Source organism: Xiphophorus couchianus, chromosome 19 (assembly GCF_001444195.1).
Source record: "Xiphophorus couchianus chromosome 19, X_couchianus-1.0, whole genome shotgun sequence".
Taxonomy (NCBI): domain Eukaryota; kingdom Metazoa; phylum Chordata; class Actinopteri; order Cyprinodontiformes; family Poeciliidae; genus Xiphophorus; species Xiphophorus couchianus.
Window position 1 is genome coordinate 3,064,537 of NC_040246.1, and position 27,498 is coordinate 3,092,034.

At 40.1% G+C, this 27,498-nt stretch overlaps 3 protein-coding genes across 5 annotated transcripts in view; 1 reads left to right on the forward strand and 2 right to left on the reverse strand.

The window, feature by feature from the left end:
* The window catches only part of pcnx1 (pecanex 1), a 41,437-nt gene extending 28,380 nt beyond the window's left edge, over nucleotides 1–13,057 (reverse strand). Inside the window, exons 1-6 of one of the 3 annotated variants that reach the window (XM_028000551.1) lie at nucleotides 12,620–13,057; nucleotides 8,489–8,703; nucleotides 6,248–6,350; nucleotides 4,490–4,526; nucleotides 2,529–2,594; nucleotides 736–2,439 (exon numbers count right to left, since the gene is read on the reverse strand). In XM_028000551.1, coding sequence (XP_027856352.1) covers nucleotides 736–2,439; nucleotides 2,529–2,594; nucleotides 4,490–4,526; nucleotides 6,248–6,350; nucleotides 8,489–8,703; nucleotides 12,620–12,772 — 2,278 coding nt within the window. In that variant the 5' untranslated portion in view covers nucleotides 12,773–13,057. Of the gene's footprint in view, nucleotides 1–735; nucleotides 2,440–2,528; nucleotides 2,595–4,489; nucleotides 4,527–6,247; nucleotides 6,351–8,488; nucleotides 8,704–12,619 lie in introns of those variants that run through there. The other 2 variants (XM_028000552.1, XM_028000553.1) reach the window with 2 other exon arrangements.
* Nucleotides 13,058–14,151: 1,094 nt separating this feature from the next.
* med6 (mediator complex subunit 6) lies at nucleotides 14,152–18,892 on the reverse strand. Its single transcript, XM_028000882.1, has 8 exons — nucleotides 18,788–18,892; nucleotides 17,798–17,957; nucleotides 17,209–17,300; nucleotides 16,999–17,081; nucleotides 16,786–16,894; nucleotides 15,476–15,591; nucleotides 15,348–15,375; nucleotides 14,152–15,245 (listed from the first exon to the last, which is right to left on the reverse strand). Exons 1-8 carry the CDS (start codon nucleotides 18,807–18,809, stop codon nucleotides 15,115–15,117), a joined length of 741 nt encoding a protein of 246 aa, XP_027856683.1. The 5' UTR covers nucleotides 18,810–18,892; the 3' UTR covers nucleotides 14,152–15,114.
* Nucleotides 18,893–21,598: 2,706 nt separating this feature from the next.
* Nucleotides 21,599–26,050, forward strand: ttc9 (tetratricopeptide repeat domain 9). The gene is made up of 3 exons (XM_028000881.1): nucleotides 21,599–22,411; nucleotides 23,641–23,823; nucleotides 25,188–26,050. Exons 1-3 carry the CDS (start codon nucleotides 21,910–21,912, stop codon nucleotides 25,268–25,270), a joined length of 768 nt encoding a protein of 255 aa, XP_027856682.1. The 5' UTR covers nucleotides 21,599–21,909; the 3' UTR covers nucleotides 25,271–26,050.
* Nucleotides 26,051–27,498: the final 1,448 nt, after the last annotated feature.

Sequence of the window (27,498 nt, forward strand, 5' to 3'; positions counted from 1 at the left end):
ACAGCAACCGCTCTCTCATACACACCGTGTGGCATCACCACTGCTGCAAATACAATGCTGCTCATGGCTGCAACGTCACATGACAGCTCAGAAAGCCACGGAGAGTCAGCATCATTTTCAAAAAAAAAAACCACAGCCTAATGTAGCAATAGAACAAGAGCAAAAAGATATTTGAAAACTGTGACATTAATTCACGAGCTTGAAGACCCAGGGAGGGAACAGCGCTAGTGCTCAACACAACTATGCTAATAAGACAGCATCTGTTTGCTCAACCTCAACACAAAGCACACACTGTGCTGTCATACTAATAGTGATCTGCACAGGGAGCACTTTGCTTGGGTCAGAATTGCTACTCCATGGAAACTCACCATGGTTACGCTGAATGTGGAAGACCGACAACATCCTGTTTGCAATCACCAGCGCGAGCCGCTGTGAAACCCTCCCAGTGTCTGGAGGGCCTCATTTGCTCCGAGAACAAGTTCATGAACTCTAGATTTATGCTTGTGTTAATAAACTAAAATAACAAAAGTTGACAAAAGCCTCCAACAGGAAGTACGCTCGTAAAGTAGGGACAAACAACCTTAAACATCTCAGGAAATTAGAAATTAAGGAGTTTTAAAGTGAAAAAGAAAAGGAAACTAAGCCAAACAGAGTAGATAAGTAACAGCATTCTAGGGCGAGCTTTAAAAACAAAGTCTTTAAGTGCGGATAAAAATTAAGACGTTTGGTACCAACCTCGAAGTGAAGCTGCAGTTGCATCCTGAGGTTCAGTGAAAGCCGTCTGGTTGGGCAGGCTGTTTCTGGAGCGGGTCACTGATTCCAGCTGGGAGGCCCGACCGAGCAGAGACGCAGCGTCCAGGACTTCCCCTTCTTTGGCTTCCAAATCCGACTTGGAGGTGGTGAGGGGCCGGGGCCCAGGCGGCGCTCCTAAGCGGTTGGGGTCGTTAAGGCAAGCGGCAGTGCCACTGTCCAAACTCAACACTCTAGCGTGCGTCTTGGCACTGCCAGTGCTGGGCGTACGCCGGGAAGCCCGGCGCTTCCCTCTGAGTCCCACCTCCGCCTCAGACCCTCCTGGATATTTGACCGCGGAGGAGGAGGAGGGGGAAGTGGCAGCAGCATGCTTGGCTTTCAGGGCCTTGAAGTGACCCTCCGGCGAGTGGCAGGAGCGGGAGGTGGTGCTGGACGAGCTGTCCGTGCTTAGATGGTTGGTGGAATGCAGACTGGAGGCACAGCTGAGTTCACTTTGATCACTAGAGTCGTCCTCTCCTCCTCCCGTAAAGACGGCGCTACAGGGTTTAACCATTCCACGTAACGCCATGTAGTCCCGGCGTCGGCTGGCATCGAAACTGCTCGCTCTTTTCTTCCCTCCGTGCCGGCGTCCGCGGCGCCCAGTTGACAGAGACAAAGTCCTCTGAACGCCGGCTTCAGGTTTCGGCCGGCCATCAGCTTTTGCCTTGTCCTGCTCAGTCGCGGCTACTCCCGTCGAGCCATCGGCACTGGTCCTGACGCCAGGTTCTTCCGTGCTCTCCCCAGGCTCTGCTTGCTCCTGGGTTACGGAAGAAGTGGAGGCGCCCACAGTCTGCTTAGCAGTCAGCTCATTAGCATGAGGGTTTTTATTGGCCTCCCGAGAGGGAACGTTGCCGAGACCTCGAGAGACCACCCCGGCGAGGCTGGAACTCCGGCCGTCTGCGGGTGAGGGCACGCGCTCATCCCCCGAAAGTGAGAGAAGGCTTTCCACGTGTGTAGAACTGGTTTGTTCACTGTGAAAGCTGCTGACGGTGCTGTTGGTGTCGCGGTCTGTCCCGCTGCAGTAGCTCTCGGTGGAGCCGCTGCTGCGGGTACTCAAGCTCCTCAAGCTGTCCGCGCTTCGCTCTCCTGCGTGAGGCTTTCCGCCCCCGACCGAGCCCTTCCTACCAGCACCCACCTCAACCTGGTAGAGCCCTGAGCTGCCCTCCCCTGCCTCTCTGGAGGCAGAGCGGGCCACTTTGTGCGAGTCTTTGTGCTTGCAGCACTCTTCCCCCGAGGTGGAGGGCACCGCTTGATCCTGCTGGTATAGCTGCTCTCTGTCGCACAGCGCGGGCCTGTGCGGTCTTGCCCCCTCCAGCTCGCACACTGTGTCGAGGCCCCCTCTCCGGGGTGGAGGATACAGAGCAAAGTCTGGCAGACAGGGGTCGGGAAAGGCAGAGCCCGACGAGCTGGAGGTCCGAGGCAGACCCCGAGAACGGAGCTCCTTCCTGAAGGCCTGAGACTGCATGGACGCGTGGGAGGCCACCTCCGTGTCACAAGACGAGTGTGACAGGCTGACGTGATAAGCAGCAGAGGTGCACATGTCGCCGGCCTCCCGAGAGAGCTCTGAAGGACACAAGGAGGTGGAAGGCTGCAACGAGGCAAAGGAGTCACTGGGAACGAGGCAGTACATCTTGGTTTCCGACAGCAGGTCTATAACGGATGAACACAGAAGAAGCGAAAACGTTAGACGGTGTTTCAAAGCGTGGGGAGACAATGGCTTGTTTTCAAAGTGTCGTTACCGTGATCGTGACTGCAGCTCCCGATGAGAGTCAAGCTGATGACGTCCGAAGCCTTTCCCACGTCTCCTGTGATAACAGGATTAAAAGTAATGAGGAGCTGACAGGTTTAATAAATGTAACAATCGTTATATTAACCGACTGGTGAACAGAACTATGACCTTTTACTAACGGTACTTGGAGCAACACTCTTCAGTGAGGACACCGTTACTGAGACGAAACGTCTCAAAGCTAACTTTTTCAGTACGAGCAAGTTTTTCAAGACGAAGTCCAAGAGATGTAATTAGCTTTTTTTTAAAAAATAACAAATAAATAAAATTTTAAAACAATTTTGAGAGATGTCTGTGGTTCATTCGGGCTATGAAAGAGTGTGAGCTTTTCATCAGATAGCAGGAAGTCCGAATGGGCTACAGGAAAGTTGCTGTGTCTTATCTCTTTTTTTTTTTTTTTAATGTCCAGCCTCTGTCTGTTGTGGAACATGTCAAATTTGGAAATGTTTACATTCTTTCCAAAATCTTAGAGTAGGAATACAAACACAGAAAGTACTGTTTTCGTTAGCTAACTGGACAAGTTGCTCATTTAAGATTCAAAGAAGAATAGTAAAACCCTGCTCACATCAGTTGCTCTTGCTACCTTTCTCTCACACAGTGTGGCGTCACCTCTGCATCTTATATAAATAATTAGTAGCTGCTCACAGTAGGAAGTTAATAAATAACTATTGTTTATCTTATGTTATTGTTCCCAAACATGAAAGCAATGCTCCACAGTTTAAGGCTTTGAAGAATATTGGGAATCAGCCAAAATGTTTTGATGGATGCATCTTCAACAATCACTAGTCCTTGGACTCAACATGCAACAGACCTCTAAAGAGAATACTAGTGAAGAAAACAGCTAGCCTAGCCTCATACCATGAATGCCCAACAAAACACTGTAGATTTGCTTTTGCAACAGTCAAAAGAAGCAGCTCTCAATATATTCCTGGAATGCCAGCATGGCTGTTATAGGAAACTTCCCTCCAGAGAACCAAATGTTCAGACTCTGCAATGATCCCCGCCCCACCCCCTCAAAGAAACACTCTATGACCACTTCGAAGGTGACGAAATGAAAGAATAGGGAAGTAAAGGATGATACACCGAAGGCAAAAATCTGAAACCCTAATTCACAAACCGCCGGCTAATTAGGATGACTCACTGAAAAACTCAGCGAAACAACCACTTCAACCTGACAGCGTAATGGGCCCAAAGCAAAGCTAGAAGCTGATTTACTCTCTACGTGGGATTCCAATAAAGCCTTACCGGAGAATGCCTCCCATGCTAAGTATTACAGTGAATCTTTTCAGAAACTGTAGCGGTCTGCCTAAGGCCGGCTCGTCCTGGTTTGACTGCCGAGGTCAAAGCAATGCTGAGTCAGGGTACATCTCCTGTACAGCAGGGAGCTCACGGTCAAGGATGTGGGCAACCCATAATGAGACGATTGTAAAACCAGGCATTTAGCAGCTCTGCACTCTTGTAGCAAGTTCTTTTTTTCCTTTTTCTTTTTTAAATTTCACATATATGGAGTTACACAGGACAGATGTAACATTTAGACAATGGGATGGGGGAACAAACTACTGTATGAAAGTACCAAAACAAAACAAATATCTAATTTATTTTACCCCACTTATCCAGACCTGGAGAATACTGAAATTCAGTTCCAGGCTGCATAATAACCCTGCAGAAAGTTTTAAATCAGATCCTCCTGGCTTGTAGTAAACTGAAGACAGATGGTCTGCAACAAGCTGATGATCTGAAACCTACTTCCAAAATCCACACAAACATGATTCACGAGACCTAAAGTGAAATCGACCTTTGATGAAAACCGGATCTATTTCAAGGCCCTTTTATAACATCCTCAATAAGGCCAATAAATGTAGTTCAAAGTACAGCACATTATTATGTAGCAAGGCGGAGTGTTGTTCCGTTTACCTTTGACACCCATCGCTCTCCCGTGCGCTGATGCAATCTGAGAAACGAAGGGGGAAGGAAAAAGAAAACAAAATTGTTACTGAAAACTGGACGGATCGGCAAAAGACAATTCATTTGGTAAGGGGCAGCCATATTGGATCTTGAGGTCAGACTTGTAAAAGTACAAATAAACCTTAGACGTGTTGACCAGCAATTACGAAATAGAGCAGTTTTTTTTCTTTCCGATTCCTATATTAACCGAGTTTAAACGGACAGGCAACGTCACTCTGACTGACCTAAATGACTGACTAATCCGTCCCACCTTTTATCAGCTTCAGATTATTTTGCATCTGAAAGAGGGAAGTCAGAGCTCGTTTGCTTTTATGCTTTGGCAATAACAGAGAGCAATTGTCATTCGCTTAGGAAGGGAAAAGCAAATAACGCTCTATCAGTGCTAATGCATAATGTTTTATATCCCTATGAGGAAATGTGTTTTAATGGTGTGTATTTTTGTTTTTTTTTTGCTACTATGAAGTTGGAAACCGTGGTTTTCTTTATGATTTTTTAATGCTACCTTTTTACAAAACTTTTTAATATTAGCCAAAGGCACAATAGATATTTGTAAAAAGAAGTTTTGCCTATATGAAGACATTACGTAACAAATATCTCATCGAACACTTGCCAGCTGGTTGCTTAGTTATGCTGATTATAAGCTTGACTCTCCAACCAAAGTGGAGCAAAATGAAAGTGTTTTAAATTAAAACTGCTGTGAAAAGAATCGCTTGTTTCTCCGGTAAGGGATGCGCTCAAATGGGTTCATTTGAGCTCAGTTCCTCAGAGCGATATTTACATCCCTGTGGTGGTGCACCGAAACACAAAAGAGGCAAACTAATTACATTTTGCATGACATACACTTTAGTTGTGCTGTAATCCAAAGTTACAAATTATGATTAGGTGAAGGCTGGCATATGATGTTTATTGCTAATATTTTGATTCTGATACGTCCAACAAATTCATGGAGGTGCACCGATAAATCGGCCCCGTTTTCCTTCCTTTCCTTTTCCTATTTGCAAATCTGATGAATCTCTCATTTTCTGTTCAAGAAACCATACCTATATCAAATTTCAGAATGAAATTCCCATTTTTCTAATAATGTTCAGCTGAATATACTAAACGATACTAAACCTCAGATATCTGTATCGGTATCGGAAGTAAAGAAAAAAAAAAAGTGGATCCCAATTCCTGAAAATAAATCGTTACAAGTTAGCAATATAAAATTTTACCGTGTATCCTTTGGCTATGTTACCGCAATAATGTTATACATAACAAATTTTCTTTTAATTGTGAATTTTAAATAAAATAAATTTATATACAGTATATCTTTAGTTTTAACATGTATTCCTGCAAACAAAAAACTGCTAAACGCCGCATAGTAGTATTTTTGAAACACCATCCAGTGCAATATTTATGCCTCTAGAAATACAAATAAGTGTTTATGCTCAAAAGACAAACAATAATAAGAGATTAAAACTTGTCGATGTTCAATTTCTGACCAGATCTCTCCTCAATCTGAGCTCGAGAAAGTAAAATTGGGAAACAGTTGTGGCTCGTAACTCACAAGATGGCTTCTCTTCACTCCTTACGCTCAATTAAAAGTGACAAAGGTTCAAGTCTCAAACCAAGAGTCCAAGTCAAATCTCAAGCCATTAACTTTGTGTCTCAAAGTCAAACTGATCTTTTTGATAGTCACATATGCAAGGGATCAGCTGGTTTGTTTACCTGATTAGATTCCATCCCAATATAAGAATTTCTTGAACTGCAGTCCACGGGCGGAGTCTCTTGTCGGATGAAATCTGCCATCTCTATGCCCCCGCCAGGGTCCCTTTGCGAAACACAAATTGAAGACACTTTCGTGGAGGCCCCAAAATTATTCTCAACATTTTATTTTTGTGTCCTTCACAATAATCAGAGCTCCATACTGGAAGTTTTCTTTGGATTATGAAACTTGATGATAAAAAAAAGGGCAGGGGAGGGAAATACATTCATGCAGATTTTCTCCAGGTTTATATTTAGCCCAGACATGCTTACTTAACCAGCTGGTATGTTGAAACAGAAAATCCCTCAAAGGATGTAAATCATTTCCATATGCCAAAAATAAAATAAAATAAATAAATAAAAAAAAGTTTCCATACCAGGTCAAACCAGAAAAATAAATAAAACTCAAACAAAGTGACAAAAATAGTGCAAAACAGGCAGGAGCTCTTGTTGGTAGCTAAACTGAAAACGACCTGGAATGTTGCTGCAGATGTTGCGGGCAAAGCTGCAACTGCAACTGTCCCTGCGGTCGAGGACCGTCATGCATCCCGTTGCTTTTCCCCTGCGTCCTACAAGCGCTCCCCTTGGGAATGTGAACATGAGTCATTTCTGCAACTCCTGGGCACCAAAAACCTAACCGGCTGCCTTTTATTTCCACCAGAGTGAGAAATGAGCACCTCAATAATAATTCAAAAAAAGAAAGTAAAAACTAGCGATAAAACCAAGTGTTCAGAATGATAGGTTAACGCCGAGCCTCTCTATAAACATGTCATTAAAGACTTCATTAGCACTTTCACAAGTTTCGGAAAAGAACAAAGTCCATACATTGTCCTGGAAAAGTATTTATACACTCAGAACTATTCGCAGTTATGCCACTTACTAATACGATTGGAATAAACATTGTGTGGATTTATCAATATTTTGCAAACCCCCCCCCAAAAAAAACATTTTGGTGCCATCACAGCTTCACATTTTGCAGCGTAAAAAAATTAACTTTAATGTACTTCATGCAACAGACAAAGACAAAACAGAACCTAATAAGACAGAGATACAGTATTCAATTACACATAAACTGCGGCATAATCTGCAAGGGAACGTAAGAGAAAAAAAAATCCTCCATGTCCCCTAGAGGGCTCCGTAGAAATGTGTGGAGTGCAAATGTATCTACCTGTGCGAATAATTTGTAGAATAATATTTTGCTGCACCAGCAAGTCCTTTAATGTACGCCTCTACCAGCTTTGCTCATCTACTGACTGAAATTCTTCCCTATTTTTTAAGAAAAAAAAAGTTAGATAGGGCATCAATGTTCATGTCTTGTCACCAATTTTCATTTCTACTTTAGTCTAGGCTTTGAGTAGGCCATTTTAACACATAAACATGCTGTGATCTGCACAGTGGCTCCTACGTTTTAGTCATTGCCTAGATGCCTCAGGTCTAGGCTATTGTTTTATTTCCATACTCTCCTGTACTTAGCTGCATTCCCACAGCATGATGCTGCTGCCACCACATTAAGTTACTGTCCCTTTAATAACTCCTCAGACACACACTTGTAGTATTTGTTAAAGTTTAATAAGTTTTGTATTGAATAAATTAATTTGGAAATGTGTTGTTATTTTCTTTTTCTTTTCTTTTTTTGCCTGATTGTTATAATGTTATTTTCATTTTGGTCTTTAAAGTACAAAGATTTCCACACAACGTTATGTTTTGGTGGATGATGCAATTTTTAAAATACCAAATGATTCATATTTTGATCAGTTACAGTTACTTGAATAACATTATACGACCTACTTTTTTATTCTTACTTCCTACCTTTTTTTTAAAACTTTTACTTAAATAAAAACATGCTGCTGATCTTAAATGAGTTCAATTTTTTGGCTACTCCACCCACCTCTGTTACACGTGAATGCATCCTAATCTGACAGCACGGTTTCATATTTTTTTTCCTATTTATCAATTTTTCTGTGTTCTTATTGATCTTTCCGTTTGTATGGAACTCCCTAGGATTAACATAAAAATCCTGACATATAAAACTGCGGCTAACGCCTGACTCAGCGCTTCTGCTCCAGTCGTCTCACTGTCTAGTAGTAGACTAATGACCTCAGCCATCCCCTGCTCCACGTGACCCTCTGCTATAGTCGATAAGGAAGCATGACCGCGCCACGCTCTTACTCATCCGGTTTCTCGTATCGGGACCGGTCAGCTCACCCCGGGCCGTTGCTGTCCTCTCGACGGGTGACGCTGCCATCGTTAGCGCCCTGCGTTCCCCCTCTGCGGCTCTGGTTCTCCTTGGCCTGGTGCTCCACGACCTCGCCCTCGTCCAGGGCATGGTGGAGGCGGTAGTTTACGATCTTTAGCAGCAGGAATATGGCGGCAATCACGCCGCAGTAGATTCCGACTATAACCATCGTTGGCGGCAGGGCCTAAAGGCGGGAGAAGGGAGAGGAAGTTCAGCCGTGTAAGGTGCGTTGCTGGCAGAGATCACGGTAAAGTAATTCAAAGTGGTTTACAGGAAGAAAATGCTTCGCGTTTTAGCATAAAACGTGAGAAATAATCCCACAAAAAAAAAAGAAGAAAGAAATGATAAAATGTAAGTGAATAAAAAGTTAATATATGACAATAATAAGGGTGGACGATATGGACTTAAAGTTTTATCACAATATATTGCGGTACTATTGTGATAACGATAAAAGTGACGATAAGAACTAATTATTACCTCTTTTTTAGGTAACTGTGGCTGTGACTGTGTCGCAGCAATTAAAGTCCCACAAACACAAATTCAGTTCAAATTTAAAAGTACTTTATTGATCCCAAAGGGAAATTAAATGTTGTTTTAACTCATATTAATTCAGGTTCTCTAGAGAGTTATTGTAAATGGTGATGGCTGGAAAAGATCTTGTCAGGAAAGATCTCTTGTAGCGGTCTGTGTTACAGCGAATCTGAAGAAGCCTCTGACTGAAGACACTGTTTTCCCAAGTCAGTCTCGTGAAAAGTCATCTTGGTACAATACTGCTCTGGAAAAACGTTATTTATTTACGTAATTATTGGACCGATATCTACCGTATTTTCCGGACTGTAGAGCGCACCATATTATAAGCCTCACCTACAAATAGAAAAAACAACAACAACTGGAAACGTATATATATATAAGCCGCTGGTATCTCCGCCGCTCTCGGTTTTCCATAAGGACGAAGCCGAGGGCTGCGTCCTTAATCCGTCTCCAACTCCGAACCATGGTTTCCACTTCCTGCTAAAGAGCCCCCTGGTGGTTGAAGAAAAAGCCACAGAAAAGCCGCACCGGGCTGTAAGCCGCATGGTTCAAAGCGTGGGGAAAAAGGTAGCGGCTTATAGTCCGAAAAATACGGACAAATTTAAAAGTACTTTATTGATCCCAAAGGGAATCAATAAAGATTCCCTTTATTGATTCATATCAATAAAGAATTGACAAGAACTGTTAGTCTTTTTTTTAACATAGAAAAAGACTAACATTGGCCAATGCCGATTTATTGTGTATGCCTAAAATTATTAGAACAGCTGAACAGACTTCTCCCTAGTCGAGGTTTAAATTATCTATGAAACAAAAGCAGAAACCAATTAACACTTTTTAATTTTTTGTTTATTTATTTCAGCTCCAGACTCCAGATAGCCAGAGCTACGAGTAAACAGCAGTCAGCTGTTTACTCGTAGTTCACATACATTAGTACAGGTAGTGCTGTGAATATGGAGCTAAATTGGGGCCATATAGTCTGTTCGGAATTTTAAAAAAAGAAGAAAAAAAAAGATTTGAAACTGAAGAAAATGAAACTGAAAATAAGGATTTGAAACTGTATTGTAACTGAAAGAACAAAACTTTTCAAAACAAATTTTGAGATTCAAGGATTTTTTTTTTCTTCAGTTACAAACGTTTTGCCCTCTTGTAGTGTTGGGTGCGGGGCCTCAGGTGTGGAGTCATGACCGACAGCTCACCGTAACAGCTGGACTACATATCAACAACTGTTTCAGTCAGGTACCATGGGAACCGGAAATGTCTTTAAAACATCATTGTATGTGATTGACTTTGAAAAAAAGTCCCTTTTTTTTTTTCTTTTTTTTTTGCAGCGCGGAAAGTGACCCACATTCCCTAAAAGTTGCCTGACCGCCAGCTGCCGTCTCTGGCTCTTCGAGACCCTCTTCCTGCATTCATTTTCAAGTCAACACAAACAACAGCAGGACTATATAAAACACAGCGCTGACCAACACATTTCCACTCCAGGAATAGAACTGAAACTGCAAACCAGCCTTAGGGGTCAGTAAATCACTCTCTGACCTCTCTGACCTCTGGGTGGAGATACAGATTAGTATTTTTTTTAAATAATCATTTATCCACATGACCTCTTAGTTTTTGTTACACATCTGCATTAGAAAATCCAATTCTTTATTTGTGTCTGAGTTTGAGATCTTGAAGCGAGTGATCTCCTTTTATTGCTGCAGAATAACCTCATGATGAGTGCATTTACTCACCTAGGTAAAAACAAAATGAAACAAAAACAAATAACAAGATATATCCTCCAGATATTGCGTCTGTTGAACCAAGTGATTTGGATCAAAATTCACGATGACTCATTTAGATTTTACTCGCAGAGTTCAGCATATTTATATCCAAAATCTTCTGGTTTTTCAAAGACATTATGATCTCGTGCACTCTGACAAGGCTGCCAGGAAATTTGGAAGAAAAACAAGCCCACAGCATCACACATCCTCTGCCAGACTTAACAGTCTGTGTTTTAGATCAAGTCTACCTAGAGTGCTATTTTCTGACATAGACATCCATGAAAGATATCCGATTTGGTGTCCGGCCCATCAAAGTCTCATTATAACAGCATTATAGATCCTCCACCGTACACTGGAAAGGAGGTGTTTTATTGTGTTTTATCTTTATTTTCATACCAAAACCCCATTCCCAGTCTCCCACAATATAAGAACACGGTTTCAGTTAAAGTCTATACACAGCTAAACTCCACGTGTTTACGTTTGTGCTGGTGGGATGCTTTTTTTTCTGTCCTTGACATTGGTCCCAAAACAATTGGATGGAAGCTTCATAGCGTCTAATAGTTGGGTGATGCTTGCATGCGAAACGGATCTGATCAAAGCTTGGAAAACGCCAGAAAACCAGTGGTTTTGACTGACCTCAAAACCTCAGTTTTGAGGTCAGTCAAAACCTCAGTCAGAGAGGTTTTGACTGACAGTCCCGTCCACTAGGTCATGTCTGCACGCGCGGAGATAACAATCGTCACCCCACGACAACTTAGCAACTTTGTCTCCATATTCGGCTACAAAAATACATAAATAAAATAAAAAAAACCAAGTATCCCCATAATTGAAATTGACATTTGAGATTTTTTAAAGGCTGGTAATCTAACACAATTAAGGAAATCGGTGCCAATTTATCGGCCGGCCGATTTATCCTGTAACCCTAGTTGTTATGGAAACATGCCGCAAACTTTGGAGATACTCCTGTAAACAAAGTCAGAAATTAAAAAATAAAACTAAAAAAACTATAAAAAACAAACAAACTAAAAAGTACTTTTTAAAAAAAGCATTTTAAAAAAAAAGTGTTTCAGTTACATTATTTTTAACTGATTTAAATTGTGCCACAAGGGACTTTGAATGATAACTAATCCCTAAAATAGGATTTTTTTTAAATAACCCCACAGATTAAATGTGGAGTTATAACTAAAGGCTAAATATTTCCCCCCCAAAAATTCCCCCGTGTAATAATGTTACTGTAATAACAACTGCATTTGTTTATAAAGGCTTTATTATTGTGGCCATCAGCTGCCCTCCTGCAGTTAACAGCTGGCTGCTTCTGAAACTGACCAGAAACCAAACCACTACAAAGGAAAACAAACAAGGTGCGGGGGATAAATTCAATGATTACAGCCGGTAATTGATTAATCAACTGTTTTGTTTTTTTGTTTTGTTTTGTTTTTTAAATCGTCTTTCAACACTGAATTTTCAACAACAGAGCTTCTCCTGACCTAATCTAGTTTTTTTTTTTCCTAGTTTTTTTTTGCGGGATCGCTCACGGCATTCCCAGGTACCAAGTGATAATAAACTGGTCGGGTTATTTTTTTTACAGGAACAATCTGAGTACAGTTTATGTTTGTGCCGCGACGTGAAACTGGTATAAAGGTTACATTGTCTTTGCCCACAGACCGTGGGGATCCTTTAACGGCTAACCTAACGGACACTTTAGCTCGGTAACTTGCGCTCTAAAACGGTACCAGAAAAAAAAACAAAACAACAACAACCTAAAACTGAGACTGAAATTAAAGTATGGAGTCATACAGAACCACTCACCATGTACAGCGTGAAGGGGAAACATAGCAGAAACAGCCAGATGTAGAGATGCAAAGCGTTGACGAACGTGTTCTGATCGGGGTCGTAGTACCATCCGCCCGTGACTGAAGCCCAGACCCCCTGCCTCAGGATCTGGAGAGTCTGCGACCCCATGTTGTTCGATCCCCTCCCTCCGAATAATCCGGGCGGAACCGACCTACGGAACAACCGGGCTGACACGCTGGCTACTCGTCGCTCAACATGACAAACGGCGCTCTGTTTTCAGCCAGTGGCCTGAAAAATCCCCTCTGCAGCCATCTTCTCTGACGCTAGCCCGGTCCGGCCAGCTGGGGCACTGTTTCGGTCCTCCACGCCCTGCAGGGAAAGGCTCTTCTTCGTGCGCCTCCGTGCGCAGGCGCCGTGGAAGCACATTTGGGAGCGCTATCAAGAGAGAAATAGGAGAGGAAGACGTTCGTCGAACCGAACCTGGGACGACACGTCAGCGCGTCCGCCATGTTGTAAGTGGCAAATTCATTTTAAAAATCCAATAGAAGTCTACTTGGGAACGGTGTTTTTAGAATAAAAGAAGCATTACTATTAATTGTGTTTTATATTGATTAATCATATATAACGCAAATTAATATATGATAATTTTATAAGTAGAAAAATTCAAAGAAGTCCGCTGTTCAAAATAAGCTCGAGGGATCCGTATGAAACACGGTGCGCGTAAAATCCACGTCAGCATCTCCTAATTCACCCCTGGAAATATACAAAAATATGTTAGTAAATTCAAATTTAGTTTCTAAGATTTAAAACATTCATTTCGGATTTTTCAACTAAGTTTTATTTAAGGGTAGATGTAAAATAACGTCACCATATATTACATCTTCGTGTTCAAATTTCTATTCATTTAGTAGTAGCTTAACATATAGCAATACTGAAATTACAGTTAACTATATATATTAACTAATATGTAGTTAATATTATTCATTATAATATATGACTGTACTATAAATTATTGTATGATAATGGATTTTTTTATTATATATAATAAATGTCTATTAATACATTTATTACTATAGAAATATAATAAATGTTTTATCATTATTTAGACCTGCTTATTAAAAAATACAGTGATGACGTGTCCAGTCTTTTGTCCGTTGTATTTTCATCATTAAGCCTCTAGAGCTCGTGACCTACAAACCTTAAAACAATGCCACTCACAATATGGACGCCGTTGACACTCGTGTGACTTCTGTTCTTCTACATCTATGAGCGTTACAGGAAAAATAATGGGAAGATGGAAAATAATCAAGAAAATATGTACATTTCTTACGATATTTATTTTTCCAATATCTATCTTTCTAGTAATAATGCTCCATTTTTATGTCTAGCAATGTTTTAAAACAACGTATTTAAATCTTAATTGCTATTGCTGAAGGCAGACAGCAGAAAGGCTCAATGGAACGATAGAGACGTAGCGTTGATTTATTTATTTATTTTTTTAATTAAAACTTTTTTGATGGGTGCTAAAACTATCCTAACACAACATATTTTCGTTGAAAGGTTTATTTTTCTCGTCACACAAAAATATAAAAAAAATGTTCTCCAGAGGAGCGGGTCGGAGTAAAACAATTAATCAAAATCGAAGATTGGATGGAAGGATGTTGTCCAATTATCTGGATTTATCCTGCATTTTCACTGTGATTTAAAAGCATATTGAACCCTTCTGATTCTGGTACGGCTGTAAAACATCGATGTGGTTACAAACCAACCCAGTTTTGAACATTTCATCAGCAAACTTAACAGGGTTCTACTAAGCACATCAAGAAAACCATTTATCCTCAAACCCCTGTATGCTTTACCCATAAGCAACTTTTAGTCTGAAAAAGAGTAGCATGCAGTTGACAAGGTAGCAGTAAAGTGTTTTGGTGTGTTTAAGGTAATAGGAAACTACAACTCGTCAAAAGTTATCAAATGAAGAAACAAATATATACATCAACTCAATAATTTGATCACAAAATAAAGTAAGTGTGGTGGATATTTTTTTTTAGAAACAGCTGGAAGTGAGCACCTTGGTTTTTGCTTCACTGTCAACGTAATGACATCTCTTGCAAAGCAGGCTTTGAAACCGTCCTTTGAAATCAATACAACAACAACAAAAAAGTGTGCCGACATTAAAAAGTCAGCTGGCACTAATGCTGACCTTTGCGTATCGTCAAACAAAACAAACAAAAAAATCCACATTAGAGATCCTACTGACGTAACCCGGGTCGGCCATGTTTTCAGTCCAGCTGCCCTGAAACGCACTCAGCTCTAAGCTCCTCCTCTACGTCTACAAAGAAGATATGGGACGTCCTTTTGTGTCAGTTCAGTTAAAAAAATATATATATATATTTTTACTTTAGACAAGGCTGCATTTTTTGGAGGGGTGGGGGTGCGAAGCACAACGACTCCCAGAGGGCAGCTGTTCTCCCAGTTAAGGAAGTGGAATACAATGTTGCTCCGTTTCCCCGTTACTGCAGCCTCGCCCTCTTCTCAGGCGGCGGTTTGCTCGGCGGAGCCGGCGCCGACGACTTGGTGGCCGGCTCCCGCTCCTCTTGTTTCACAGCTTCTGCGGGAGGTTCAGGCTCCTTCTTTACCTCGACTGAAACATAGGTTGTGGTTGATTAATTGGGATTAATATGAAGGATTCATCTAAACGTACACATTTTCAGATTCAAAATTTTATGTCGATATAATATGATACCTGGAATTGGTTTGTCGCCAGGCTTGGGCTGAAATCAGAGACAGAAAACACATCGGCAATCATTTGCGAGATGTTTGGTTTCAATAAAAACTCTAGTATGAATAATCATGTAGACATACTAGAGGTACCTGGTAAAAAGTTGGTGGGAACTTTGATCTGAGGTCCAGAAGTAGTGTGTCAACGCGATGCCTCTGAAACAGAGAACTGGGCTCCTCTTTCTTCTTGGATTTAGGCTTTGTTTTCTCTGCAACAAGCGACAAAGTTAGTTATGAAACCTTTGAGAAGGACGGCAAACCTAGAAAGCAATGTGGGAAATGTCTTTGGATTTGCATTGTTGAATAGTTCCGACACATACAGGGCTTTGCAAAAAGGTATTCATACCCATTCAAATTTTCTGAATTTATGCTATTTTACTAAAAACAGCCCAGTCAAAGTCTGGAATTAGGCTTGAAAGTGGATATTTACAGACACTCTCCATCCAATTTGACATAGATGGAGCAAACCTTTGAAGAGTAACACGCCCACATTTCAGTCTCGACATGTACGAAATTGGCAGAGACAAACCAAAACGCCTGGAGATATAGTTACTAAAAAAGGTCACTTTATGAAGTGTTGACTCAGGCAGGCTGAAAGCTTCCTCAAGTCGTCAAATCCCAATAAGATCCACTGAAGTTGGTGGTTATAACATGGCAAAATGTAAACAAAAAATGTAAATAAAAGAGTGGTATCTTGGAATGCACTGATCCACTTTTTTCACTTCCACTACGGATAAAGATATCTGAAATTTAGTATCAGTCGATACCAATTCAATACATTTACTTAAAACTTATTTTTGTTTGTTTGTTTTATTTATTTATTTATTTTTTACACAGATATAAAAGTACTGAATTTCAATTTTATTTCCTAAAATACAGTGCATCACATTTAAATCCACCAACAGCTCCACTAAGCTTGGTCAAACATGTAAAAACATCACAACTTTAATTTATTCAGTCAGTGCGACTAGGAGTAGAACAGTCCATGTAAAATAAATAAATAAACGGAAACTGACAAAAACAATAGGCTCACTACCTTCATCAAAAATGTAATAAATAAACTGAAACAAACTTTCTTTCAAATAGTTCAGAAAGTACAATTAGGAATTCTAAATATGATGTACAGTAAATTAAATAATAAAGCATGACGTCGCTCACAGCACAAAGCATAGAATTAGACTGAATAGATCCGGCCTTACAGATCGGGCACGTTGTCATCCATACCTGATATTGAGGTTTTTTTCCCCCCAATATTGGGACCGATACGGATATTGATACAGATATTAATCTTGGATCGGTGCATCTCTAGTGCCATGACTACTTTCACAAAGGGCTGTATGTTTCAGTAATTATCAACCAACCACAGGTTGGGAACATAAATTAAGTTAAAAAAAAGATCCAACCTCTCTCCTCCTGATCCTTGAAGTGCCACCAGTATCCTTTGGAGGGGTGATAGCGGCAGTACGACATGGCCTCGTCGAAAGCCGACTGGATTCCATGGACTGCAGAAAGCTAAACCAGCACAAAATAAATACATAGAGGACAAAAGCTTAAAAATAAATCCAGCATCTTAACACACCAAAAGACTAAGAGCAGCTATAATTAACCAGACTTACCACTCTGGAGCTGATAACCGTCCCCAGGTCTGGAGCCTGATACACCACTCCCGCTATGATGTAGTAGTCAGCCAAAGGAATCACTAGAAAATGTTAGACGGAGATTTTTTACATGGGGCAGGATGGAAAAATCTTATTACCAATGTTTCAAATATAAAGTTCATGCACTGGCTACAACGCAGCAGCGGTGTGGTGTGTTGCTCCACTCACCTTGTGTTGGAGACTGCCGCTGCTGCTTACGGATGATGTAGAGGATTGGTTCCTGAGCATGAAGAAGAATGTACTCCACTCCCACCATCTGACTGGAAATAAAAACAACATGGAGGGAAAACAGCTTTCAGTATCATCCTCACTTTGAGGACAAACTTCATGTTTTGTTTGTTTTTTGTTTTTACATGTGGCTATAGCCGGTATTCAGAAATAAAATCAGATGATCGATAAGCCGCACAGTGATTAGGGATGCGCAAATTACAAGGTTAGGGTTAGGGTAGAACTACCAAGGTTGTAGAGGTTACAGTTTTAAAGCCGTTAAACATTTTCCTTCATAATGTAAAACTTAAAAAGTAAAAAAAAAAAAAGAGAGAGAGAAAGTAGCAGAGTTAATATGGGAGGAAGCTAAACACTTTGAGTTAATAAGAAGGACCCAGGAAACCTTAGAGATTTGGAGTTTCTGTATTACATCCAGTTCTAATTCTGTGCATCGATTTCAGTTTACGTTAATACTTTTGGCACATCTAAGAAGAAGAAAAAAATCAACACACACAAAAAAAAGCGTAGTCATAAAATATCATAAACTTACTTGAGGTGCTCCAAAGTGAGCCGCTGCATCTTCACAATCTCGTTGTTGCAGGTTCGGTCATAGAACGGGTTGCTCCTCTCGGAGAAGTAGTCCAGAACATTCCCGGGATTGAGAATCGGCACCCAGCCGCTGTCCACCCACGATATGCCCAGGAGGTTGTCTGCAAAGTTACCATGGAAACAGGCTTCATTGGCAAGTCATCAACAGGCAGTATTGTTACATTTCACACTTCTCCAGTTTTAAAAATTTTGAAAATGTTTTAACAGACAGTTTTGTTATAGTGATGTTCCATAAATTGTACACTAACACAATACTGAAACTGGCTTCTAATTGGTGGTAAAAAAAAAAAAAAAAAAAATTTTTTTTTTAGCACTGGTTCTACTTTACACCTGTCAATCAGGACGGAAGCTCTAAAACACACATTGTGATATTTAATATCTTTATTCTGTTTGCAAAAATATATGTATAGCTGTGCTCTTTTGTTCTATTTCAACTTTCCCCTCATCACACCATAGTTTTAAAACAGTTCAAAAATACTGACATGTAAACGTATTGTGTGCAAGCAAAACGTAATATGAATTTTCTATTTATCTACAATCCAACACCATCTAAAAACCTGGGATTTGTTTATAGATACGACTGGCAATAAACACCTCATTTTAATTCCCTGCCATTTGACACACGAATATAACAGAAATAATAAGCTAAAGAAGCTGAATACTTAAGAGCAACAAAAAAAACCCAAAAAACAATTAATACACTGTAAAAGAAATGAAGTCTGAAACCATATAATATAAGAACACCGGAGCTATCAAAGCTAGCCGGCATGCTAACGTTACCTTACAGCGTTACTAAAAGCCTTTAAAACACACCAACTCTAAATTTAAGCTTTATTCCATTCGTTTCACATTAGACTCTGTTAATTACAATCTTTAAATCTTAAATAAACCAGCTAACGCGTTCCACATAGCAACACAGAAATAAGCCTACCTCGGAAATCAACCGACGCCATGACAGTAAACAAATAGTCTCTTAAAAATTGCGTCTTTGCTGTCCGTCGTGTCGCAGCTTAATGACGCAACCCATTGGAAATCGTTACTGCTCAATACTCATTTAAAATATCTGTTATATTGGGAAAATGTCTCATTTGGAGTTCAACAAAATGGAAGAATGAAAGTAAAGAGTCTCCTTATCAATTTACTAATTATTAAGGCTAAATTTCATCTACATAAATGCAAATTTTTGAAGAAAAAAACAAATTTGTTAGTTCTTTTGATCGAACTTAAACGTTATTTATCAACAATTCAATCCTCCACTAATCGAAAAGGCAGAATCAACAATACGGGCTTGTAATCAACTTGGAATTTTGAATTATCTTTTATGTTAATGCACTGTGACATCTGGCACACATGTCACAATTTGTACTATTTCCTTTATACATATTTATATTGATTGTCGTTTTCTTATCTTCTTGCTTTATTTTATGCTCCCCCTGGTAAATTATTGTTATCTTCCTGAGTTTTGTTCACAGTACAATTGTATTGTTGTTTATTATAATAAATAAAGTTTATTTAAATAAAAAAAACTCATTAAAATATCTGTTTTTCTTCCATAATATCACTCGAGTCTAAGCTTTTACGAGCTACTTTGTTGTATTTTTCAGTAGTATGCCTTTGCAGCAAACTTTTGTTTATGTTTCACGTTTGTACATTTTAGTACCATTAAGATACGATTAGCTTTTTCAAGTTATGTTAACATTTTTTTCTGATTATTTTTTTCCTCCTATTTCACATTTCCTCTTTTATGACACCACGGTTTGAGCGTCGCAAAATTGTTATACACTGGTCACATCAGTTACGCTCAACTATAAAAACAGTTAAAAAACACTGACAGGTAAACGTGCAAACATGAATTTTCTATTTAGAAAGACATTCATCTTAAGCTGTGAAGGAAATATTTAATGCATTGTGTTGTCAGTTTTTTTAAAAGTCATTTCTGATTTGATGTCTTACATCAACCTGCCAGGAACTGAGATGTAAATTAGCCTCTATAACTGATTTTTACAATGAAGCTGGACTTTAGTTCAAAAAACTTAAAGTTTCAAAGAAGATTTTTTGCTCAATTAGGAACAAGATGAGCCAAAAGACAATTTGCCACAAGCAGCTATTAAAGACTTAGCCAGAATATAATTTCATATGCCACCCCCTTCTTGCACTGAATTTGGGTCATGATTCAAATATTCCACTGAGAAATGGAGTACTTATTCAAGAAGCTGATTCATCACCACTTCTCACTGATTCCTATGTAACCATAGATGAATTAATGTGCATTAGCAGTTAATACTCCCCCATACTTCGCTGTGTTTGTTCAGAAATTTGTCTTCAGTAAAGTATTAAAGTATATTTATATGCGTAGGTCATGTATTATTGATAAACTGCTGAACGTTAAACTTTGCGGCGTAAAGGTGTTAGCATGGTCTACAGCTGTTATGACCAGTCACTTTAATACGCTTTTATACACTTCATTATGTGTTGAATAAAAATCAGATCAAGGTCGACGACGTATGCTTTAATGCATTAACGGGGATAATTATTTTTTTTATTGCTGTTTTTTTTTTTTATTCAGTTTTTTTTTTTTTTTCAGATTTAGTTTAAAGAATTTGTCAAAATATTTTTTTTCTAATTTGTGCGCAGAAAAAAAGTGATAGGTGATCATTTGATTTGGTAAATAAAACGTGTTCAATACATTTTGGATATTTTGAGCATACACTTTCAACAAAGGTAAATACATTAAAACACAAAACTAATCATTTAATTATTGATTTGTTGTTATTCCATTTCTTTGAAAATATTTTAAACTCAGAATTAAAACAATTTAGTTTTTGTACATTTTATTTGTAGATGAACTGAACATTTAGTAAATCTAACTAGTTTATTGTGGTGATAATATATTTTTAAGGCATCCAAAAAGATGTATTTAAAAAAAAAAGAAAAAAAAAAGTTTTACACAATAACAATATTTATTAGCAATACCATGTGTACTATAGAAAACCTCCAATTAAACATTATATTGGTTAATATTTTCTCCAATTAACAGGTAACTGCATCCGTGAATTTTTCTGGTAACCTTCTCCTGACTGTAAAATGAGATCCTTTAAAATACTTTGTGGCGTTTAGGACGTAAATAAGCTTCTTCTTCTTTTTTTTTTTTTTTTTTTTTTGTCTCCTTTTAAATAGTTTAACTTTAAGTTTGAACAAGTAAGCAACATTATAATTGCAACATTTTCTTCATACGACTTTTTTCTAACAAAACTGTGTTTGATCATTTCTTGAGTTGTGCAGAATACAATGTTCTGAACTTATTTATCATAAGTCTCGTTATTTAATCACGGAAACCTGCTTAGACTTTTGAGAGAGCTCACATTAAATTGAATATGCACTATGAAATGAATAAGGTTAGAATAGTCAAGAAATGTATAAAATAACACATCCTGTTAGGTGATTTATTTATTTATTTTTTTTGATATTTGAAGGGGCGGAAAAAGTCCTGGTACTGGTTCGGTCCAGGTGTTTTGGGATTTCATTAGGTCCAGAACTGATTAAGCGACTCCAAGTCCACATTACTCAGCTCCAACACATCTGGTCGCTAAAATAGGAAACGAGGTGAAATGTAGCGGCTTCTCGATAAAAGCGTCGTGATCTGTAATTACAGCCAACCAATAAGAGGCGCCCAAAATAAGACTAAGAGAATATAACTTCCTTCTGCCAGGACTTTCTTTTTCAGACTCACAATGAAATCAAACCACTCAGTTGGGGAATTATAATGGATGCACTATTTCTACTTTTTTCTTCTTCTTCGACCAATCGGTTCGCTTGAATAGAAAACACGCGGGCAGCTGGTTACAACAGAGGAGCGCGCATCGCGCAGCGCAGGTTTGCGCACGGAGAGGACGTAGCTGCGACACTGGCGAGGCGAAAGGCGCGACTACAGGCGATAAGATGCGGTGAAAAGCTCCACTTCCCCCCACCCCCTCCTACGCAGGCTTCTTTTTTTTTTTTTTTAATACCACGGAGGGCCAGGGTAGACGGAAATTAAAAGGGAACGGGTCCAAGATGAGTGCGGTCCAGGCTGGAGGCGAAGAGAGGGTGGATAGCGGCAGAGGCAGCCTCACCGCCAACAGCGGCGGCGGCGGCGGCGTTAGCGGCTCCCCGAGGCTCCATCAGCGCGTTCAGCCCCCCAACAGCGGCAGCCGGACGAAAGATAGCAAAAATCAACAGCAGCAGCAGCTCCAGCTCCTGCAGCAGAGGCATCATGGTGGGTCGATGCTGAAGCAACCATCCCACAATGAGCCAGCTGACGTCGTGAGGCGGGCGCTGGACTTTAAGAGCCAAGGCACTCAGTGCTACAAGGATAAGAAATACAGAGAGGCGATCGGCAAGTACCACCGCGCTCTGCTGGAGATCAAGGGGCTGTGCAGGGTGCTGGGGGATCCGGACCCCGGCCCCAAGTCCACGTCCACCCTCCTGCCGACCATCAGCAAGTCCAGCACGCTGACGGACGAACAGAAGGGGGCGATGGAGAATGCGGAGCTGGAGTGTTACAACAGCCTGGCTGGTAGGAGACGTTTTCCTGTCACACCGATGCTCACTCACTGTTGATTTGCCACAAAAAGAAAAAAAAAAGAAAATAGCAACGACTCACAACCTGAGCCAGACTTTAGGAGAGGCTTACAGGGGCAGTAGCCCAGGGCACCAGTTTTTGGGGGGCGCCACAGATTTAAAAAAAAAAAAAATGTATGAACGTATTTTTTGCAAACATTGTCCTTCATTAAAGATTCATAGGCCCATATCAAGCAGGGGTTTCCCTTGAAATCTTGCTAAGTCTGATGGTAGGGGGCGCCAGCGCAGTCATCCAGCAGCCGCCGTGTTTTTGGATAAAAACTGTTTAAAGTTGACAAGGAAATTTGAAAATATGACCCTTCAGTTATGTGTTATCAGAAGACATTATTAACACTATGTAAACACCAAAATCTTTAAAAAGGCAAACGTAAAAAAAATACAATTAAAATGAAAGAAAAAAAATTGCACTTGAGTTGTTTCATCCTAATTAAAAGTCTCCAAATTTGTTTTATCCTTCATCCTTCACTTGTCTCTTTATTCGCTGAAGTTGTCAGCGTGTCGGAAGGCCGTGGTTCCGGAGCTCCGGTGAATTAAAAATGACCCCTGACCTCAGACTTCCTGTGTGTTCACATACTGACCGTAACGATGTCATTCTACTTCCGACTGTTTCACCAAAGAGACATTTTAATGTGTCTTTATTACCACTGTTACAGATGTATAAAGACACCTGTAGCATATAAACAGAGAATGCTTAGTGAATGTGGGCACAAATAAAGCCTGGTGGCCCGCCAGGCTTATAATTCACTAGGGAAAACCCTGTCAATTGTGAAGTTATAGTATTTATTTATTTATTGGGAGCAGCATGGATGTAGTGATCAGGGGATGTTATGATATTAAACAAACCATTCTCAGTTGGTATCATCAGTTCACACTCAATTATGCAAAGTTTGACAATGTAATGTACTGAAATTTGCAATAGCAAAAAATATATATATATATATTTATTTAGCGGATAGGGCACCAAACGGTTTTCAGCCCGGGGGCCCACATCCTTGTAAATCCGGCCCTGCTCACAACCCACAACCCTTTCTCTTTACATGCCCAGTGAGTCGGGTTAACAAAAATAACCAATTATAATATGCACTTTACAGGAAATACATCATTACATGCACGAAAGACGAAAAACGTTCAAATGTGACCTCTTAACGTCTTTCTCCGTTCCAGCTTGCCTCTTGCAAATGGAGCTGGTGAACTACGAGCGGGTGAAGGAGTACTGCCTGAAAGTGCTTCTCAAGGAAGGGAAGAACTTCAAAGCCCTTTACCGCTCCGGAGTGGCCTACTACCACCTGGGAGACTACCAGAAGGCCCTGTACTACCTGAAGGAGTCGCACAAACAGGAGCCATCAGGTCAGCAGTCACAGCACTGTTTTAGAATTGGGGGGGGTGGCTCAACGCTCTTGGCAGCAAAGCTCAGGGGGCTCTCCGCTTGAAAAAAACAACAAAAAACAAAAAGTAATATCTCAAAGAAAATTTCTGTTATTTGAATGTTCAGTCCGTGGAGGATACATGTAGGTCTGAGTGCATATTTATTTATTCGTGTCAGATCAGGCTTTGTCAGCAAACTAGTAACGAATTCGCAGATTGATTATCACTCAGTTTTAAAACCGATGAAATATTTCAATCCCAATCAAAGTGGCAGATTGGACTGCTTACTCGAAACCCAAACGTGGTCCACACACAAATCCTCGCCGTCGCTCCTCCGTGCGTCATGTCAAAGCTGAACTCTCTCCTTCATGCGTGGATCTGAAAGGATTGTGTCGGGTTCTAGGAGCAGGCAGCGTCTTGCAGAAATGTTTTCTGCGAACAAGACCGGGCAGGCACACGGGGGAACAAGAGGCAGACGTTGAATGCGTGTGCTGGGGAGCTCATTTTGAGTTAAGAAATTCTGTCATGGCTACAAGCATGAAACTCCGGAGACTCTGGGAAACGAAAACCAGGCTGGGATTGTCAGCAATCATTTAAACATCTAAAGTGGACTGTGCTGTGGAAGATGCTACGCTGTTGTTGTCACCCCTAAAGTTAATCTGTGGGTAGAAATTCTTCCAATAAACTAAATTTCAATCATTTTATCTTAGGAAGGCCTTCAAAAATATCTCTAGAGAGATAATGCATAAACACTCAACTGATTCAGTTTAAAGCAGTTCATGTTTCCCCTGCAGTAATTAACCCTCTTTGTGTCTTTGCTTAGTAAAAATCTACGTCAACTGGACATGCAGCCTGAAGCTAACGGCTAGAGCAAAGTGAATTTCTGCGTTTAGAAACAACTCCGATTTCAAAAATGTCGTCGTAGTTTATGCAAACAGAAGTATGTTGTTATTTAGACAGGAAATGAAGGTTGGACACGGTGCGCCATCCATCACCTTCCTGTGTGAAACATTGCACTGAGGATGGAGCATGTGAGGCAGTTCCCGTCTGAGGAAAGGAGCTTTAGACTCGCCATCAGATTAAACCTCCAGGTCCAATTAATCTCAATTGAAACCAAGAAACTCACTTGAAGACGCCAAGGAAGTTCATTAACTGTTGGTCTATCCCTTTAATAGCATTGTCACGCATCTTTTAATCTACATTTTTATCACGATTGAAGGCTGACTGAGGTTCTGCCGGAGGATTCGTCAACGGGAATCTGACTGGCCAAATGCCTGCAAAGTGACACATTCATGACCAGTTTCATGAGAAAACACATCAACAATTTCCTCTCGATTTCTCCACAGACACAAACGCCGTCCGCTACATCCAGCTGACAGAGATGAAGATTCGCCGAAATGCCCAGAAGGAAAAGAAAGAAGCGTCGTAAGCCGGAGCCTCACCTGTCATGAGTTGCAGCCCCACTGTGTGCCACTCGGACCTTAAAAACTGCCAGAGGTCTTATGGTGTGAAATCATATTTGTTTAGCGTTTTTTTTTTGTTTTGTTGCTTTGCACTGCATACGGTTGCCAGTTGTTAAACTTTGTTGTGTGGGTTGGGTCTGTTGTTACGGAGGTTCCGGAATTTCGTTTTTTTAGTTTTGTCCTTCAGGAAAAAGAAACCGCACCAAATGCATTTGACAAGAATTTCTACACACTGCGCTTTAGCTCTTCTAAACCGATGCACTGCCAGTCCCGACACATCCGGGCCGACACCTGCGACGGAAACTGGAGCGACAAGTTTCGCTCTGCTGCGTCACTGAAAGTCGGCACGCGCACTCGCACGAGACGTGCTTCAAATGCCTTCCTAAAAGTGAGCAGCAACTACCCTCACACCTCTCCCCTTACTATTATTTGATTATTTAAAATTAAAAATGTAATTCAAATGTTATTGTCTTCTTGATTATATCTGACTGTAAGAACACAAAAGGTGCTGTAAGAGCACAAAAGCATCACGAAGCACACGGTTATGGTACGACACCAGATACATATCACACATATATGTAAATAGGCTGTTATGTAAAATCCTGTGGAAATCTAAATGAAAAGGGAAACTGTATGTCTTTATTAATGCCAAAACGAAGCACATCACTCAACATTTACTGTATCTTAAAATTCCTTATGTGTATGGTAATAGTATATGTGTAATAAACTTGTTTAATAATTACAAAGATAGTTTTTCTTTTTTTTGTTTTACACATTTATGTCCATATAATAATCTGGGTCATGACTTAGAACATCAAAATGAGTTTTTATGAGGCAGATCACTCCTCCAAAATGTGAATCTAGTTAGATATAGACAAATGTAAACAGATTTTAGGGATTCATTTTGGTATAGTGAAGTAAGTGTGATCTAAACTGCAGAAAAGTAGGGGAATGCTGTAAACTTGACACTGTCCTGTACGCCTTATATGTTTAAGACTCTTATTTTGAAGTAAAAAAGGAAGTAGTTATTCAGGGTTTTCCCCAGTGTATTATAAGCCTGGTGGGCCACCAGGCTTTACTTGTACCCCCACCAGGCTTGCCATTGCTTATTTATTTAAGTGTTTTCTTTAATGTTTGCATTTTTAAGACTTTATAGTCGGTGTTCAGATATTAATCTTCTAATCCTCCAATAACACATAATTATTAAGTGATCATTTCAAATTTCCTGTCAATTTTAAACATTTTTTTAACTCAGAAACCTGACGGGCCGCTCCAATCAGTTGTTCATCATTTGCGTAGCAATAGTTTTTGTAGTTCACAAAGTGACAGTACAATACAGCTTGTAAGCCCTTTGAGAATAATACCATAAGAAGCTAGCAGCCAAAGACACTAAAGTTAGCATCTGATTTGCAAGTTCCTACTGCAGCTAAAGGGCTGTTTCACCATTTTATCAAAGCTTCTTGTTTCTATTTGATCACCTCTAGTTCAAAATCTAAAATACATAAATTAATCACACCTGGTGGTCTGCACTGTTATCTTACAGCAAGAAGGTTTATACAGAAACCCAGGTTGGTAATCTCTTGGGCCTGGGTTTCTGTATAAACAATTCTAACCTGTACTGTGTTACTGTACACTGATAACAAGATTATTATAAAATTGTTGAGTTTGGGATTTTTTTTTAAACCTTATTTGTGAAAATAACCAAAGAATATTTTTGGTTTCTCCCAAAATATTGCTGAATGCTCATCCCACTCACATGAAAAGAACATTGTATATTGTCTCATCCTGTGAAATGAATATATTGCTAAACCCCTACTGTTCAATTTAGAAAATATAGAATACAAAAACCAGTTTTGATATTCTAGGTTTAAGTCTAGAGATTATGAAACACAGTCCAAATTTCACATTATTTTAATTCATGGCCAAATTTGGAGCAGTGTTCAGATGGTGAAAAACAGCTTTAGCATTATTAGCTAGCCTCTGTTTGTGGTTAAAGTTTGCACAACAACGGGCGTCGCAAACACATATTTAACAAGACATATCGAATAGCAAAACACAGCTTGCTTTGGTCAATGCTGATGGATAACTTTCCATGTTTTTCATCCTCCATGTACTCATGGTGCAGTCATACCGCCCCCTAGACTATGCTGCTCTGGGCAGAAAGCCACTGACGATAGGTGTGGCATATCCTTAC